This window comes from Stegostoma tigrinum, chromosome 33, assembly GCF_030684315.1.
Source record: "Stegostoma tigrinum isolate sSteTig4 chromosome 33, sSteTig4.hap1, whole genome shotgun sequence".
Taxonomy (NCBI): domain Eukaryota; kingdom Metazoa; phylum Chordata; class Chondrichthyes; order Orectolobiformes; family Stegostomatidae; genus Stegostoma; species Stegostoma tigrinum.
This window is the reverse complement of record NC_081386.1, coordinates 25,567,174-25,585,154: the sequence shown is the minus strand read 5'-3', so window position 1 is coordinate 25,585,154 and position 17,981 is coordinate 25,567,174. Positions and strand designations below refer to the sequence as shown.

The 17,981-nt window shown below is 39.3% G+C and overlaps 1 protein-coding gene and 1 long non-coding RNA gene across 3 annotated transcripts in view; one reads left to right on the top strand and one right to left on the bottom strand.

The window, feature by feature from the left end:
• LOC132206174 (uncharacterized) overlaps positions 1-9,664 on the top strand; it is a 48,219-nt gene extending 38,555 nt beyond the window's left edge. Inside the window, exon 3 of the long non-coding RNA XR_009442884.1 lies at positions 9,570-9,664. This is a non-coding gene — a long non-coding RNA (uncharacterized LOC132206174). The remainder of the gene's footprint in view (positions 1-9,569) is intronic.
• The window catches only part of ticrr (TopBP1-interacting, checkpoint, and replication regulator), a 42,947-nt gene that overhangs the window by 5,212 nt on the left and 19,754 nt on the right, over positions 1-17,981 (bottom strand). The window contains exons 11-21 of one of the 2 annotated variants that reach the window (XM_048563167.2): positions 15,629-15,711; positions 13,718-13,942; positions 12,600-12,687; positions 11,654-11,735; positions 9,542-9,679; positions 8,978-9,068; positions 8,774-8,838; positions 7,882-8,034; positions 6,644-6,768; positions 3,111-6,093; positions 1,731-1,853 (exon numbers count right to left, since the gene is read on the bottom strand). In XM_048563167.2, the coding sequence (XP_048419124.2) occupies positions 1,731-1,853; positions 3,111-6,093; positions 6,644-6,768; positions 7,882-8,034; positions 8,774-8,838; positions 8,978-9,068; positions 9,542-9,679; positions 11,654-11,735; positions 12,600-12,687; positions 13,718-13,942; positions 15,629-15,711 (4,156 nt within the window). The remainder of the gene's footprint in view (positions 1-1,730; positions 1,854-3,110; positions 6,094-6,643; positions 6,769-7,881; positions 8,035-8,773; positions 8,839-8,977; positions 9,069-9,541; positions 9,680-11,653; positions 11,736-12,599; positions 12,688-13,717; positions 13,943-15,628; positions 15,712-17,981) is intronic. The other variant, XM_048563168.2, reaches the window with a different exon arrangement.

The window sequence follows — 17,981 nt, the reverse complement described above, 5'->3', positions numbered from 1 at the left end:
TTCGGTGGGGCAGGAGCAGGCTGAGACGATGGGTCGACCAGGGCAGGCAGGTTTGTGGATTTTGGGAAGGAGATAGAAACGGGCCGTGCGGGGTTGGGGAACAATGAGGTTGGAGGCTGTGGGTGGGAGGTCCCCTGAGGTGATGAGGTCATGAATGGTGTTGGAGATGATGGTTTGGTGCTCGGGTGTGGGGTCATGATCGAGGAGGCGGTAGGAGGTGGTGTCGGAGAGTTGGCGTCTGGCCTCGGCGATGTAGAGGTCAGTACGCCATACTACCACTGCGCCACCCTTGTCTGCGGGTTTGATGGTGAGGTTGGGGTTGGAGCGGAGGGAGCGGAGGGCTGCCCGTTCTGCGGGGGAGAGGTTGGAGTGGGTGAGAGGGGTGGAGAGGTTGAGGCGGTTAATGTCTCGACGGCAGTTGGAGATGAAGAGGTCGAGGGAGGGTAGGAGGCCTGGGGGTGGTGTCCAGGAGGAGGACTTGTGTTGGAAGCGGGTGAAGGGGTCAGTGGAAGGAGGGTTGGGTTCCCGGTTGAAGAAGTAGGCATGCAGGCGAAGACGGCGGAAAAACTGCTCTGTGTCCGACCGTGACTGGTATTCGTTGATGTGTGGTTGTAGGGGGACAAAGGTGAGCCCCTTGCTCAGGACTGACCGTTCGTCCTCAGTCAGTGGGAGGTCTGGGGGGATGGTGAAGATTCGGCAGGGCTCAGGGTGTTTAAGGCAGCTCACCATCATCTTCTCCAGGGCAAAAACTAGAGATGCCAACATAGTCACAGAGACGTATAGCACAGAAACAACATTTTGGTTCAACTCATCCATGCCAACCAGATAGCCTAAATTAATCTAGTCCCATTTGCCAGCAGTTGGCCCACGTCCCTCTAAATGCTTCCTATTTATGTACCCATTCAGATGTCTTTTAAATGTTGTAATTGTACCTGCTTCCACCACTTCCTTTAGCAGTTCATTCTATATATGCACCACCCTGTGAGAAAACCTTGCCCCTTAGGTCCCTTTTAAATCCTTCCGCTTTCACTTTAAACCTTTGCTCTCTAGTTTTGGTCTCCCCTCCACTGGGGAAAAGACCTTGGCTATTTACCCTGTCCATGCCCCTCTGATTTTATAAACCGCTAAGGTCACCCCTCAGTCTCCGACAGTCTAGAAAAGTATCCACAGCATACGCAGTATTTCCCTACAGTTCAAACCCTTCAACCCCTGCAACATCCTTGTAAATCTTTTCTGAACCCTTTCACAACATCTCTCTTATAGCAGGGAGACCGGAATGGACACACTATTCCAAAAGTGGCCTAACCAACAACCTGTACAGCCACAACTGGAACTCCCAACTCCTATCTTCAACGCACTGATCAATAAAGGCAAGTGTACAAAACGTCTTCTTCACTACCCTGTCAACATGCAACTCCACTTTCAAAGAATTATGAATCTCCACTCCAATATCTCTATATTCGGCAACACTCCCAAGACTTTCATAACTGACTCAAAGTTAGGAGATGGAGCGCGGTGGTTGGACTGGAGGCCTGCGACCAATGGTGTGCACCACAGAAATGTTGATGCACACAACTTAAACGAATGGTGGACAATTTAAAGCAGTGAAAAGGAAGAAAGAAATCAAGAGACTCCCCTGCTATTTAATTATGGTAAGGTAATCCATAAGGCTATTTCAGAAATAATGATCAGACATCACACTTAAATAGGATAGGAAGTTTGAACTTTACCTTTAGTACCAGATTTTTTCTTAGCAGGTGTTCTCCCAGTATACAACAACGGTGACTGAGTGAGTGCCAGTAGACTGCTAGCAGACAGGGTTGATTTAACTTTACAGCTTGGTGATGTTGCAGCTTTAGAACACAAATAAAACCATTACAATCACAGGTAGAAAGCAGCTGGTCCACTAAGACAGCTCATAGGCTACATTTTTGGCAACAGTCTCTTTAGTACAACCCAACGCAAGCCTTTCTACTCCAATTCAAAAAAACTAATACAATATTATTTTTGGTTGCGACTGAAGTATAATTTTACAAGCAATAAATATTAGCCTTGCCAGTGACTCTCAACCCTTAAATAAATAAAAAGACAACTGTATTACTGTTACCTACATTAGTGATCTGACTGAATAGCTACCAAGATTCTGAGTTCTACTTGGTCACTCACTGTTTCTCACAGTTGATATCAACAATTAGATGGAGCTTATTCCACAAACGTAACTTGTAATTTGCTCCCTTTCGTATTGCATCACATCTATTCAGGAACTCATTCCTCAGAATCAACTTATGCTTGTTTGCCAAGCAAAAAATGTGTGTTTAGAGAAGATCAGAAGACAGGCAGTCCCTTGGTTGTGAACAGGCACCGTTCTGAAGTCTGCACGCAAATCAGAACACAACACAGGGCAATGCAAAGCAGCTGCTCATTAGTACAGGGGATGTTCGTATGTTAGATCATTAAAACTAAACCCCTGTATAGGATCATGTTCATAAATTACGTTCACAAATTGGGGGCCCCCTATAGCAACATTTCAATGCAAAAGCAGAAAGAGAGACATATACGGAGAGACGGTCCAAGGTCTTTCAAAGATTTTAGTTCCTGATTAATTTCCAGCCACAGCCCACCTCCAAGTTTTATAACAAACTGCAAAAGATCAATTGGTGTATTTTAAGCTCCATATCAGCAAATGTTTTCTCTTTAGATGGTTAGAATTGTCCTGAAGACTTTATTCCAGTTTAACTATACGCTGCTAATACTCATTTTGCAATTAAAATCATATCATGTAACTACTTTATAACCAAATGCGATCATACTAATGTTGTAGGATGAGACCAGATATACTGTGTCAATAAATGATTTCCAGTTAAGGGAGTTTGCATTGTAATCTGCACTACCTTCCAGGAAAACTGACAAATCAACAGCCTAACATAACAATCCAGTCACTGTCTTCAATAGACAATATTACACCTTAAGAATTACTTTTTCACGGTCAAGCTATCTGAGTCGCATTTCCATTAATTTTCCCTCCCGAAACAGGTAATAGTAATTGAAATACAGTGCAATGTTTATCAAAATAACATTTTTGGGGAAATGAACTAGCGTAGGAGAATCACCTGGAGTATCGAAAATCATCCCCTCCTCAACTGAACGGTGGTGCATGAAGGTATTACAAAAACGAGAGAAAGCACGAGGTGAAGACTGTTCCTTTTGCACTCCTTCCAATGCAAACTCTGGATCTGAAAAGGCAGTAGTGAAATTTGCCTCTCTTGGCCTTTTAGGTTCTCTTCCCTCTTCTAATGGAGTACAGATAAGATCATGCCCACGTTTTCTAGACCGAAGTCCAAACTTTTCCTTTGGACTATTTGGAAACCTTTGGTCCCATTCAATAGTGGGGGAATTATCTTGTAACCGGCACACTCCTTCCATACCAATCTCCTCCAAAGGCACGATTTTGTTGCTGTAGTGATCCGTGCAAAAGTTATCATTTTGTACAGCTGTAGTCGCTCCTTTTTGCTGCTTTGCACTAAGTGGTGTTGTGGCTGCCTTTTTCTTCCGTGGCCAGTTTTTGATAGCATCTGGTGTTTGAGAAGGTCTTGCCTTGTGTTTGGGAGAAGGTGTCCAAGGAACCAATCCTAAATCCGCTCGAGATGGAGAAGCAGCATCACAGGACCACTGGCTTGGAGTATATGACTGGCAAATAAAAGTCTGGACTCCACCTTTTCTGGGTGTAGCCTTTGCTGGAGTGTTATGGGAATAATGAAAACAAAATGACGGAGATATATGGCCTCCGTCTATTCTTCCCGAATGCTTAACACAGCGCTGAGCATTTCTCTCGCTTAACGGGCTTTCACTTCCATCCTTCTTTACACACACTGAGGAGGGACTTTCATTACTTTTGGTGACAGATTGCTCCAGTTGTGGACTCATCATTGTGCTAGAATTGGTCCGTTTGAATCGGAGTTTGGGAAGTCCAGAGTCTTGCATTTCCAGCTCAACTTCATATGTTGGCAGTGGTGGCCAATTCTGACCCTTTGGAGTTGAGATTTTTCTGGCAAAATCAGGCACCTGTTGCCGTGCTGCTGCTAGCCTTTGCCTCCTATCTGGAGTCCAGCGGAATTCATACGACGCGGATTGTGTTTGAAGCAAGGGAATTTTTTTAGAAACAACAGAGTTAGCAACGCTGGAATCTGATCCTTTTCTGAGCACAGCAAATTTCATTTTCAAGGCAGAGCTTTCACTTTGTAGGAGTCTAACCTGAGATATGTCTTTACTCTCTTCCACTTGAGAGTCAGCTGCACCAGCATCAGTTGTTCTGGCCAGAGATGAACTCAGTCTCTCGTTTATCAAACTGACACTGGAATCTTGGTCAGAAACTGTGTTCTGAGAAGAGCAAAGGAGGGAATTTGAGGTATTTAATCCTACAACAGCATTAAGACAGTCCTTCTCCAAGTTATCACAAGTTGCTGCAAACCAACTGTTAGATAAGATTTGGCTGGAGACAGAGCTTTCATTGCTGTCATAGATTTCAAATTTTATTTGTGGTATACTCTCACACAAATTGGATTCTTGCAAGACAGAAATTCCCTCAAGCTTGGATTTACCAACTGTCTTCAGGGTCTTTCGTGTTTTACTCTGGGCGTTGCAAACTGTGTTCTTACCTTTCACTGGGGTTTTTAATATTTGGTCTAATCTGGTCATTGAGGTGGCAAGGTTTCCTGGAATTTCCATTGATTCACTCGTGGATACTGGTTTGAGAGATGCAAACAACATTGACCCAGAATTAGACATTGTATTTAGCTCATGTTTAGAGGGTGTAATGCTAAGTACATACTTTATGGGGGTTTTGCGATGTGTAGATGTTGAACTAGATGCAGGTGCTGATTGTATTGCAATTGGGCTTTTAGGTGGTGTTGAATTATATTTAAATGTCTTTTGATCAATACTTGAGTATGCAACATTAAGCAGAGTCCTTTTCCTTGAAGATCTGAGGTGTGGAGGTGTTATATGAGATTCAGGTTGATCCGTCAACTCAAGCTTGATTGGTGTAACACTGATCATTGATCGTGTCCTCACTGGGCTTCTGGGTGGTGATGCTGTATATTTTCTTGGCGTCTTCAACTTGGACTTTAGTGGTGTTTCACAGAACACTGATTGTGTCCTTACTAAGCTTTGAGGTGGTGTTGCAGCACAATTTGGTGGTGTCTTCATCTTAGATTTTGATGATGTGACAGGAAATCCAACTCCTGTTCTAATTGGACTTTTAGGCTGCATTGCATTCAGTCTATCTGGAGTAAACATGTTATGCATTGATCTTGTTACCACTGAGCTTTTCGGTGGCATTTGAAAACTGACTTCCCAGGTACTTCTTTGTGTAGAAGAAGGGCTCCAATCTGATTTCTGAGATATGGCCTGATCTGATGAGCATGACGTATTAGCAATCCTCTTCGATACTTTTGCTGGGGAAGTCACAGAACATTTTACTGGAGCGTGAGAGATGAATGAATCATCAGACTTCGATCTCTTCAACTTTCCTTTATGTGGTGTATAAGGAATTGATGATTCATCTTTTACCAAACTATTAATTGAATAAGATAGAGATCGCTTTCTTGATACCTTATCTGGACTGTTTAACAGAGATAAACATTTCCTTGGCGTTTTCACTTGGGAAGCCAATTCTAAAGTCTTTGAAGGTGCAGGAGAAACATCTGTGGTTGAACTATTTCTGCAAGGTGACATTAAGCGTTCACTCCGTCGGGAAGACGATTTAACTGGCAAATAGTCCTTATTAGGTGATGACAGTGAAAGAGAGGAGTTAAATGGAGACTGAACTTCCATCTTCCAAGTTGACTTACTTTTGTTAGTTGTTTCTTTACTCAGACGTTCACTTCGCCTAGGTGATTGAAAGCGTGAATTCAATACTATGTTCCATGGGGAAGATTTCTTACTTTTGCAATTAATGGTTCTAGATCTTGTTGGGGTCTTGGAGATGTTTACATCCTTCTTTGGTGTCAAATAGCAGGATGTCAGTGGGGACTTTTGTATGATTCTGCTCTTATCCGGGGATCTTGGAAGTTTCTCAGGAGTAGGCTTTGGAGGCTAACAGCATTTAAAACACAAAGTTAGTAAACTATAATTCCAAAGCTCCAACAGTTCATTAATCTTAGGCTTTATCAAAAAGTCAACAAGAACAAAAATACTAGCTAACCAGATGAATACTGATGAACTAAATGTTATAAGTAAATTTCCCTACTGCTAATAGTGTGCAAACTAAGCTAATAGCTCAAAGGTTTATTGTTTAGCTAGTCTCTGCACTATCAACAGGTTAGGGACACTAATCTAATATTTACAATTTTAAATACGTTCAGTTTAAATAATATGTTGCACTCAATGGGATACCTATTCCAAGCCCCCAACATGTGCATCATTTTTACATTAAAGCCACTAAGCTTCCAACATGTTGCATTCACAGAAAAGGAGGTAATGATTGTCTGAATCAAATGCTTAACTCAGCTTTCAAGTAAATAAACTGTTTCTACTGCAAAATGGGTGGGGTGAAAGATTTACTTTTAATAATTAATTTTCTTTCTTTCAATAATATGTCTGATTTATTTTCTAACCCTCAAATGATATTTAAGATTAATCATACCTGAAATGCAGATAGGCTCTCAGAATCTGAACAGTAGCCCTTTGATGACTGCTTCTCTTTTGGTCTGACGTGCCCAAGCACAGCACCAAAAAGAAGCCGATTTGGAGACTGGATGTTTCGAATGTCTAAAGGAGGAGTGATTAAGTTATTCAGCAGAAATAGACACTTTCGGCATATGCAAAGTTTTGACACCAATTTACAATACTATAAGATTTGTATCTATCTAATGCTTTGACCAAATAGATACATGAATAATACATATAATAAATGTTTTGGCTATAGTCAAAAGACTATTTACTAGATTTTATTTTTGGAATTTTGGTTGAGGTCAAATTTGGTGATCACTAGGAATTTTATGCTCTTTAATTACTTAAACCTTATTTTCTGACATCCATCTGAATTAACTGAGGTAGGAACATAAACAATAAGAGGAGTAAGCTGTTCACCCCTTGAGCCTGTTCCAACTTTCAACTAGATCATGGATGATTTGCATCCCTCAGGCTCAGATCCCTAGTTGAAGCCGATCTTGCCAAGATCCATCCCAGGTTACTTATCACCACCTTTCGGCCAAATGTTCTGCAAGTTCAATCCAATAACTGATTCCCTCTCTCCTGCCCTTGCTGCTCCTCCAATCACAGGCTTTGTCTTTTGACATTGAAAATTTGTGATTGCAGCACGAGAGACACAATTTGTGGTTGGACAAGCAGTCCTCACAGATCCCTCACACAGAAGTGAATCGATTCCGAACAGTCGACTGACATTGAATTTTCCCAGGCAACGTGATTACTTGCAGAGGCAAAATCATCCAAAAACCTGTATATTTTGAGTGTTCCCACTTGATCTACTGAGTCTTGTTAGTAATTTTTTCACATTGTACAAGGTGAGAATATAAGTAGATCCAGATTCCAATTATTAAATAGCACCAACATGTGCATCTTGGTTGACTAATGACAAATGGCTGGCAGATATACACAACCACAAAGGAAAGTGGGGCAAGCAAATTGCAAACATACAATCAAGTGTTTAATAATTTTGTTTTCAAGAATGTTGTTAAAAATCAAGACTCAAGAGAGACTTCTCACCACAGGCTCCTTTTAAAGAACAGACCTTAACAATTCCAAAACCTTCTGAATTTTTGACGTGGCCATGAATAAAATCAACTTGCCCACTTTTTAAATGTCACAGGAACATACATAAACAAGGGATAAAATTTGAAAAACATTTGTAACTTTGTTTACCTGCTCTCTTTGTTTTTGCTGCTTGTATATGTGACAATGACTGAACTCGCTCCAAACTCCGAGACATTGGGCATGAACCAGAGTAAAAAGAACTAGAATGACTCTTAGCAAGAGCTGCCTTCTTGATGCGTGGGCTCCTCCTTAGAATACAGTCTGCACATTACAAAAAATATGATTATGAAGGGAAAATGATCACAAGCCTGAATAATTAATTTCACATTTAATGCTTTCTGAATGATATTACAATAAAATGGCCTTTAATTATAATCACTTAGTTGATGCTCAAAATATATGGTCAGACGCTCAAATTATGCCAGATTGCTGCTGCTAAACATAAGTAATAAAAACTGTAAACTGAACTCCATTAAAGCGAAGATTAATCTTTCATGTAAAGTAGCACATTCATACTATTTTTGTATTCTTTTTTCACTACAGTAATTGCAAATTACTAGGTCAGCTGATTGATCTTCAATTAATATTCTGGGCTCACATGGCCAGTATAACAGGTTACCTGAACTCTATCACTTACTTAAGAACCAAAATGTCCCAGCACAACTAGCTTTTTAACTCTGTAACAAATCATTTGTCCTTAATTAAGAGCGATGCACTCAGTTAAACTACTGTTCTTCCTCCCTGATCTACAAATCTCCCTTCAAATATTTATCAAAACTGTTTTATTAATGAATTTGCTTCCATCACTCTTTCAGGCAATGCATTCTCATAATTCTCCTTGTACTTTTAATAAAAAATGTTGTCACATTTCTCACTTCAGTGAAAGGACAGAACATTGGCCGTTAGTGAAATTTAATTTGGTGATAATCTACGTAATAATTTGCTAAATTTGAAGAATATGAACATTACAAAATACTTAATCATTCAACCAAAGACCTACCAGCAGATAGCGCTCTCTCTGGAGATTCCTTAACAATACTAACATCAGAACCAGTCTCTGAGCATCTGCAGAAATACAGACATGAAACTTAGTTTTCATAAAGATTGCCAGCAAATCCAAAGAGAACCTATCCCTCATTACAGCATTTATTTGAATTATGTCAGTGTTGTATTCCAGTACAGTATTCTATATATGGTTACCTACCTCCCTCTAATCTGTTTGTCCAGGAGCCGGTGTGATACTTGTTTGTGAAGTGGTGTCTCGGTCACCTTCTTGGTCAGTAATTTTCGATGCCCTGAAAGATGTAACATTTTCAAATTTGTTCACTTTCCAAAATTAGATTTGCGGTGCTGTTTAATCGAAATTATCAATCTAAAGAATTTGAATTTAAGTTGAGCTTATATCTGTGTTAGCATTGTCTAGGCTTTGACAATGAAGAAATGATTAAACCTAGTGAATATTTAATCGCTTCTGCTACAAAATGCACATGGAGACATCGGACTTGGATGTGAGGACAATTTGCCAGTCCCTGTATAAGCCACATGACAGAGATTCTTAAAAATTAAAGGCAACTCTGCGAGTGCACCAAATAACAAGGACCATCAAAAATGGGAAGGGGAAAATGATCAAATGCAGTAGTCCCAAGTCTCCAGTACTATACCAAGTCAATTCACATCTAGAACGTCAGAAAGTCAAACAGGAATCATTGCTATTTTGAAAAGTAGAGTGGAATTTATAAAGTAACATTTTTGGTTTGAACACAAGAACCTTTACTAGTTTTTTCTTTATTGTGCAGGTTGCTTGATCCTTCAACCACCGATTCAGAGTAGCTTTTTGGCATCTTCAGCTTTTTCTTCGGAGACAGCTTTTCTCGATTGAAGAGGTTTCTTCGCACTTTTGTCACCTCTATGAAGGTAAAAACAGAAGGACAAGGTCACTTGAGAGGATGTCCAACAAGAAAAGTTCAACAGAGTAACTCATGCAATTTATTTCATACACTAAGACATGCATTAAAGTTTTCTGCCCCCCCCCCCCGCCCCCAAATTTTCTTTCCAAGAAAGCGTTGGTTACTTTTGGGATACATTTCCATTGACATGAACAGGCTTACATACCTGATCACAGAGAATAACCAACAGCAGAATACTCCACTATAGATCCATGACTAAGCAATTATTAAAGTACTGGCACTTGAAACATTGTTGTTGATAGTAATCATGGACAGTAATTGTTTTTATTTTCTAAAAACTTTCCTATCCCAGAAACTGAGGTTGTAACCCATTTTGGGACAAAAATTTCCAAGTAAACTTTCAATACCCTTTAACTTGTCCATTTTCATTCAGTTCCTGTAGTTGCTAAACTCAAATTTACTACCAGCCAATTACTACAAACAGCAAACCCCAAGGGCCTCTCAGGCACTTGCATAGTGAAATGCTGCAATTTTAAAAGCCAGCTACAGTACTCAGCATCTACCAACTGTTTTACCCTGAACTGTGCAGAATTCTGCTGCCTCACTGTCATTCCAAACCCAACTGATACTGAAACAATTTCCCAAGACAAAAGCATCTATCCAAATCAATTCTAACATTTATCAACGGAAAGTTCAGAGACTGAACAGTGTGGCTCAGAATCAATGTAGAGGAACTATACCCAATATACTAGCCAAGATTTATCCATTAATTGATATCACCAAAGCATTTCCTGGCAATATTATACTGACTATACCTCAAAAGCACATTGACTGTAAAGCATGTCAGGGCATCCAGAAGTTGTGAATGATGTATTTTTTTCCTTTAATAATCTTCCTTGGTGCACTATCAGCTACACTCCTGAATACTTGCTTACAAAAAGTTAAAGCATCAAGATTTGTTGAACTACACCGGATTTCAGAATTTTTACTTGATTTTTGGGGATACTCTCAAATACTGAGTATAATGTTGAAAACATAATCACCTGACATGCATTGGTAGTCTGTATGCCTTACATTTATGACACAAGGGACCAGTTACTTTTAAAATAACATCTCTCGAGCATTCTTCAACATGTGTCTCTACACTGCCCAACAAAGATTTGAAAATGCTGACTATGAAAAATGCAAGTTGTAACATTTTCAGTACTGAACTATGTTGAATTTGTAAAAAATATCTGCCTTAGTAGGCGGATGAAGCCTCAATTTAACATCTCCATGGAACAATACACTATTTTTATGTATGTAATTCGTCACCAGTACTATAGTGAAAAGACTGTTCGGTGCCCCTGCCACCGGACTCAATATCCACCTCTTCCGAAATGCAGTTGCAGAGTGGATCATCCATAGGCTGCACTGCAACAACTCACCAAGCTCTCAAAAACAGATCCTTCTTCCCCTGTGAGTTCTCCCAGGTACATGTCATCCAAATTTGGACATACATTACCCCTAGATCCAAATTCTAAAATTCTTACATAGCACTATTCTATCAGCATTACCATCAAAATAATATATAATGGTACAGTGGAGCAAGTGATAGATGCAAAGCTGAACTAGTCAGACATAATATGTGAAGTGAGGCTGTAAAGGACTTTTAAAGAGGATGCTGTACCAAGGGATCAGCATGCTACTACTAACTTGTAAAATGATAGACTATTGAAGGTACATAACAGAAAAAAGGAAATAAACAGCAATCAACTTCAATAAATCCTGTTATATTTGCCACACATCAAATTAGTGAACCTCGCAACAGCTCACAAGAGGGCACATTTTAAAAAAATGGCTAGACAATGACTGAATCAAGTTATTAGCTGTTCCATAACCAAATGAGCTCCAATAATCAGTGGCACAAAATTAAAATATACATTTAGCAATCATAAATGCTGCAACATTATATAAATATTAGCAAATTGTACCTTGTACTTCCTTTTGTGAAGGTAATGATGGTAATATTGGGTGTTCAGCAGCAATGGGGAGGTGAGGCTGCAAATTTTCCTGCTACAATAAACAGTTTTTATGAGTACAATTTCCAGCTCGATTTATGTTGCAACTTTCCACACAAATTACAAGACTTCCATATATTTCACATTTGTGAAGTTACTTCAAGGGGTTCCACCAGAACACCTTTTGAAACAAAAACTAATAATTGATAAATTACCCAAAAAAAGATTTAAAATTTTTAGTTTTAAACAATGAACAAGTGAAAAGTGGACTATGAAATATTCTTCTGGATAGCTACAGCAAATACAAGTGCAATATATGGTCTTACAACGTATCTATACAATAATGATATTAAAGTTTGTAAAATCAGATGTACTAGTGAAATTATGGAAGTTCAACAAGTGTGAGCTGATCGACTTTAGCTGGAAAAATTAAATGAGGCAACGAAAGATGAGCACAATTTTAAATGCAGTCATACAGTGCATATACAAAATGTTTGAAGTGGCAGGAAAAGTTTAGACAGTTGTAAGCATTTGGGGTTCTTGGTTCTATTAGTGAAGCAGCATACAAAAGCAAAGCAATAACCTTAAAAAACATTGGTTAGGCCTCATCTACAATAATGTTTAAATCTGGAACATCTTGAGATAGTAATACTGCATTAAAGTACAAAAATATTTCACTTTCTAAGTGCGCCATGGTTCACATCTATCAACTACAGGAAAGAAGGGAGTATTTTTCAATTAGCCTCACTCTAAGTCAAGGCTGTTCTTCAAAGTAAACCTTTTAAGAGAATATTTATTATATTGATTTATTGCAGTGGAAGCACCAAATTCTACAATTTCAGCTGTATCTATTCTTCCTGAAAACCACTATCCGTACCTCAGTTCTGATCACATAGTTCCTTCACCCCCAACAACTTACCAGTTTTGCAGATTTCTTTGGTATTTGAATTTGTCGCAAATTATGGGAAATCTCAGACACACTCCGATGTCTTGTCAGGGGAAGGCTCCTAAAAGACAGTTTTTGAACAGGTTTAGTTCTTGAATGCTCACATTAAGGTACCTACATTTACTGCACCAAACATTCGTTTTACAACTTTAACCTATTAGTTCAAACTTTAGTCTATGGTGGTGATCTAAACTGCAGAAAGTAAATGTAGGTTCTTCCAAAGAATTGCACTTCTAGTGTACAAACTTTGAAATTTGACTGATGACATTCAACCTGACAGCAGCATTGTTCAGAAAGAGACACTCGTTGAATCAGCTGATCTGACAACGTCAACAAAAGCTGAGCAGCTGTCTTCAGTATCAATCAAAATGTCATCCTTTCATCATATGACAAGATGTCGCTGTGACTGTCTAAGAAATTTTTAAATTCTAGGTGGAACAAGGTCAATGTGTAGCTCACACTAACAAATACTTTGTCATTTCATGATCTACACAGCACAATTTAAATTTAAAAAAGATTTATGTAGCTTTATTCCCCTCAAAACATCCCAATGCTTCATAAGTAATTACTTATGAAATGTGGCACCTATTCGTACTATAGTGAAGTGTCAGCTTATACAATCTTCAATTCTACTGTGTGATTGCATTTATACCTCACTTGTACTACAGATATCTTTATAGTCATCCAATATCATGCTGGAAAACACACCACTTGAAGCCTCCACACATCTTGCCTCTGTGCTGCCCACTAGGATTTTAGCAGTGCTAAACTGGTCTGAAAGATTTTCATAATAATATACTTGTCATACTGAGTAAAATACTACACTGATTGTAAAATGATAGGTTAACTTTCTAAACTTGGGATTGTACATGAATAAGCTACAGCGCACTAGAACACAAGCAAAATACTGTGGCTGTTGGAAATCCGGGGAAGAAAGAGTGCAAACCCTGAATAAAGTGATTTTCCAATGTGTTCTCTTGCTGTTCATCACAGGCCTATAATAATGTTAGTTGTGACTCAAGCAATTTGAGATTACAAATCTCTTTGTGATGAAAGGCAGACAAATACCAAAAGAAAGAAGATTCCAATACCTTCTCTTTCGAGATGATCTAGTACGTAGTTCTTCCAGCTGCTCTCCTTCACAACCTCCAAAGTTTGCTTCACTGGCCACCAACACATCAGGTGACTCTGTTTTTTGGCTCAAGGATTCATCACTCAAGAAGTCAGCAGGAAGCACTGCAGCCAGTTGTGCTGGGACATTCTGTCCTAATCCAAAGTATAGCTCACCCAGTATCTTTGGCACTGTAAACAAATACCTGAAAAGCAATATGATTAAAACTATCTGAATCAAGTTAATATAACATTCAAAGAATAACTAGGACAAAACAGAGAAAAGACTAGATGCTAAGACAACGAAGTGTGAAGCTGATGAACACAGAAGGCCAAGCAGCATCTTAGGAGCACAAAAGCTGATGTTTCAGGCCTAGACCCTTCATCCTTTCTGATTAAGGGTGTAGGCCCGAAACGTCAGCTTTTGTGCTCCTAAGATGCTGCTTGGCCTGCTGTGTTCATTCAGCTTCACACTTTGTTGTCTTGGATTCTCCAGCATCTGCAGTTCCCATTATCTCTGAAGACTAGATGCTAAATGCTCCATCCCTGTAATTAATCGTACACAATTTTCTGCAAAAGTAAAATCCAAACAGTTCTGCCACAATGAAACTAAGTAATTCGCAAAATACATCTAAAAATACACCCCTACTAACTTCCCCACTAAATTACAAATGAACATTCCATACCCGTTCAACATTATGCCTAGTATTCTTCAGTGCAGGTTTGATACTTTGATACAGAGGACTAAGTACATTGTGAAAAATGTGGTTAGAGTTTGAACTCCAGCAGATCCACTTCCAGACTCAAAAGTTATATCTACTTACTGAACAGAAAATTGAACGCTTTTGAATATAATATTAAAAAGTGTATGGCAGGAAAGTAAGTGCAAACAGGCTGCTCTTATGTTGCAAACATGTAACACAACTAATATCATCCCAAGAAAAGATGCCAGAAAAGTAATAACATGCTATAAACACTGCAAGCTTTGAAATATTAAACAATAAATGATTTTTTTCAACATCATGTGGCTGTTGGAAATCTGGGGAAGAAATAATAATATTTTTCTTCTTTTTTATCTTACATTTCTCATATCCTTTGTAAAACCTGCCACAGAATACATGGGTCAAGATGTTATATTGATTTAATGGCTCAAATTTGTGATTGAGGTAGTTCTCTTATCTCAACTGACCCACGGATAAAGGCAAAATGTAGCAAAGCACCAGGCCACAGAGATAAAAAAAATTGATAAGTGGTAAGTTCCATTGAATCAGATCACGGATGATCTTATTGGAATCTCAAATTCACACATAATCCCAATAACCTTCTACCTTGTGCTTTTATCTAAAATTAAGAATCCTTACAGTGCAGAAAGCAGCCATTCCGTCCAGAGTCTGCACCAATCCTCCAAAGAGGGTCCCACCCAGAGCCCTCATTTTACCATGGCTAATCCACCTGCCTTGCACGAACCTAGACAATGTGGACAATTTAGCATGGCCAATCCACCTAACCTGCACGCTTTTCGACTTTGGGAGCAAACGGACACAGACATGGGAAGAATGTACAAACTCTACAAAGACAGTCACCCAAGGCTGGAATCGAACCTACATCCACGGCATTATGAGGCAGCAGTGCTAACAAATGAGTCACTGTTATGTCAATTCTTATGTCTTAAACTTATTCAAGGATTCTGCTTCCATCACCCTTCCAGGGAGATTGCCAAAGATTCACGACTCCAAGAAAAATGTTTAGTTAAACCTGTTTTAAATGGGCAAAACCCTGAGAAAATGGTGGGGTGAGATTCCTGTCAACTGGAATAGTATATGCAGGACAATTAGAATACCAGTACAAACTGGAAGTAACATGTTCAGACTGAATGACTGTTTTAAACTTACGTGTTTAAGATCTCTTCTTCCAGAAATGTGGCAAGAAAGGTGGTGTCCTTTGTTAGGGATATGATGCGCAACAAATTTGTCATCTACAGTCAAAAACAAAGTAATTACCTATGGAAAAAGTATCTGACTTGTTAACGTTATTAAAATATATTTGAAATTCCAATTACAAACCAGTGTCACACTCTTTAAAAGGCATGTCGCATTCATAATCTTAAACATGGATTGTGCTCCAACAAAAGCTTCGGGAACTGTCAAGATGGCTGCCAATGTGACTTTTGCAACTTCAAAACAGACCAAGAGGCTGGAAAATTCAGAGATCATTCATAATGGGTAGTGATGTTCCCTTTGAACAGATATGTCTAAAAATCTCTTTTGTGGAATTCACACCTGACCAATCTTCAAAGTTTACTCCAAAAAACAAAGTTAACAGACCCCGAGACACTTATGTCCCTATTTGTGCAATCTAACAGAGGATAGCTGACAAGAGTAGGCATCCACAAATTGAGTGTGAAAGCAAACCAGTTGCCTTCAATAAAATATCATTGACCATTGGCCGTAAGAATGAAACTTGCTGATACTAAAATCTTTTAGTCCCAAAACTCTGAAGAAACATGGCACAGTCTAAAGAATAACATTGGCAAGACAGCTATAGAAAAAGGGCATACTATCCTGGCCTTTCAAGAAGAGGGCTCAATGTACTTTAAAGAGCCTTTAAGCCTGATTCCAACGCTCCAATGTTAACAGGAAAGAAACTGAACATCTTGACACAGCAGTCACAAGTGTCTGTCTGCATGATCTGAATAACCTTCTCCATGAGGGGTGCTATGCAATTAACCCAGATGTACAACCCCAGCTATCTCAACTTATCTGGTACAAGTCAAGTATGGTAAAATGATTCCTTCCTTACTGGACTCTCAAAGACGTCAATTGTTAACTGTCTTTTTGATTTACGAACCACAGAAGTGCACTAAATTCTGTATTACATCACTCCGAAGCGTGGTTGATGCAGTGTCAGATCATTCAGGCTTTGTATAAATAGACAATCCTGTGTTTAACCCACAAAAGTCTGCTGCTGTAATTTTTGTTTTTTAAACTGACCACAGTTTTATGGAAGTTTAGAGAAACACATCCAATTTTTCAAAAAGTAATTAACACAGATTAGTCAGTCGAGAAGAGAACTGGTGGTTGTAGTTTATCTGTCCCACCTAAGACCGTAACGAGTCATACATCAATGCAAAACAAATGGTATAATTTCTAGCTCTTTTTAAAAAGATATACATGCTCATGTCCATGACCAGCATCTCCAGTATCCACTCCATGGAGAGAGCACACAAAAAATGCTGAAGGAAAAGAAATACAGATAGATGTTCCAGTGGACAATTCTGTATAAATGCACTTCAAGTATTTATAATGCCTCGTGAAACATCGCAGAAGTGCTAAATATGCTTTTACCTAATGCATCCCAGCTTTTTCAAATTATCTTGGTCTCTGAAGTTGAGTGGCATTTCATAGGGCATCAAACCCAAGCAGTACTGAACCACCTCCTACCTTTCTAAAGATATCGGCTATCATGGTCAGATCTTCTGGATTGTTGGCAACTCGGCGTACCTCAGATGATGTGTTGGGATCTTGTGATAGATCCAGCGCACTGACTCTGCAGGAGTTTCCTGGGAAGTTGAAACTTCCACGGGTTCAATTACCTGGCATCTGTTACCCTCCAAAACAGTCGCCAAACCTGCAAGAGTTGGAGTCTAATATTTTCTTGCAACATCCCCATATTGGACGTGAACACACCACTTGCAACCCAAAAGCCTCAAGCCAAAGCACCAGGACCCAAGCAACCTAATCCAACTGTTCCTCCTCCCCAGCCAAACCTCAAACCCACGAAGACCCCACTCGCTCACCAACTCCGACTCAACCTGAACTCTTGCCCAATAATTTGGTACCATGTCCCCAAAACCACTTACTTGATACTTTACTCTCAGCAGCTATCACAGTGGCTGCAGAAACTTTGATTCTAGGGAAGTGCAGTCTGAGTCAAGCACACCAAAAAAAATGATGTAATTTCAAGACCAATCCTCTCTTCTGTTGAAGGCATGGATTACTGGCCTGAACTAAACTGCTTCATCTGGAAATGCTCCTGGCCCAGAACTGCACACTGTAAACCACTCCAAAAGGTAAGTGTGTATATTTTTTGACAAATTAGGGTTGGAAATGGGAGGTTGAATTTTACAAGAAATTGGTAGGTGTCAATTTTGACATATTTCTGTGGGTTTCTCACATTATCTTTCTAAACTCACCTCAGTGCCACTGCCTCTCTAAAGGTGCATAGGTAGAGTGGCAATGTCACTGG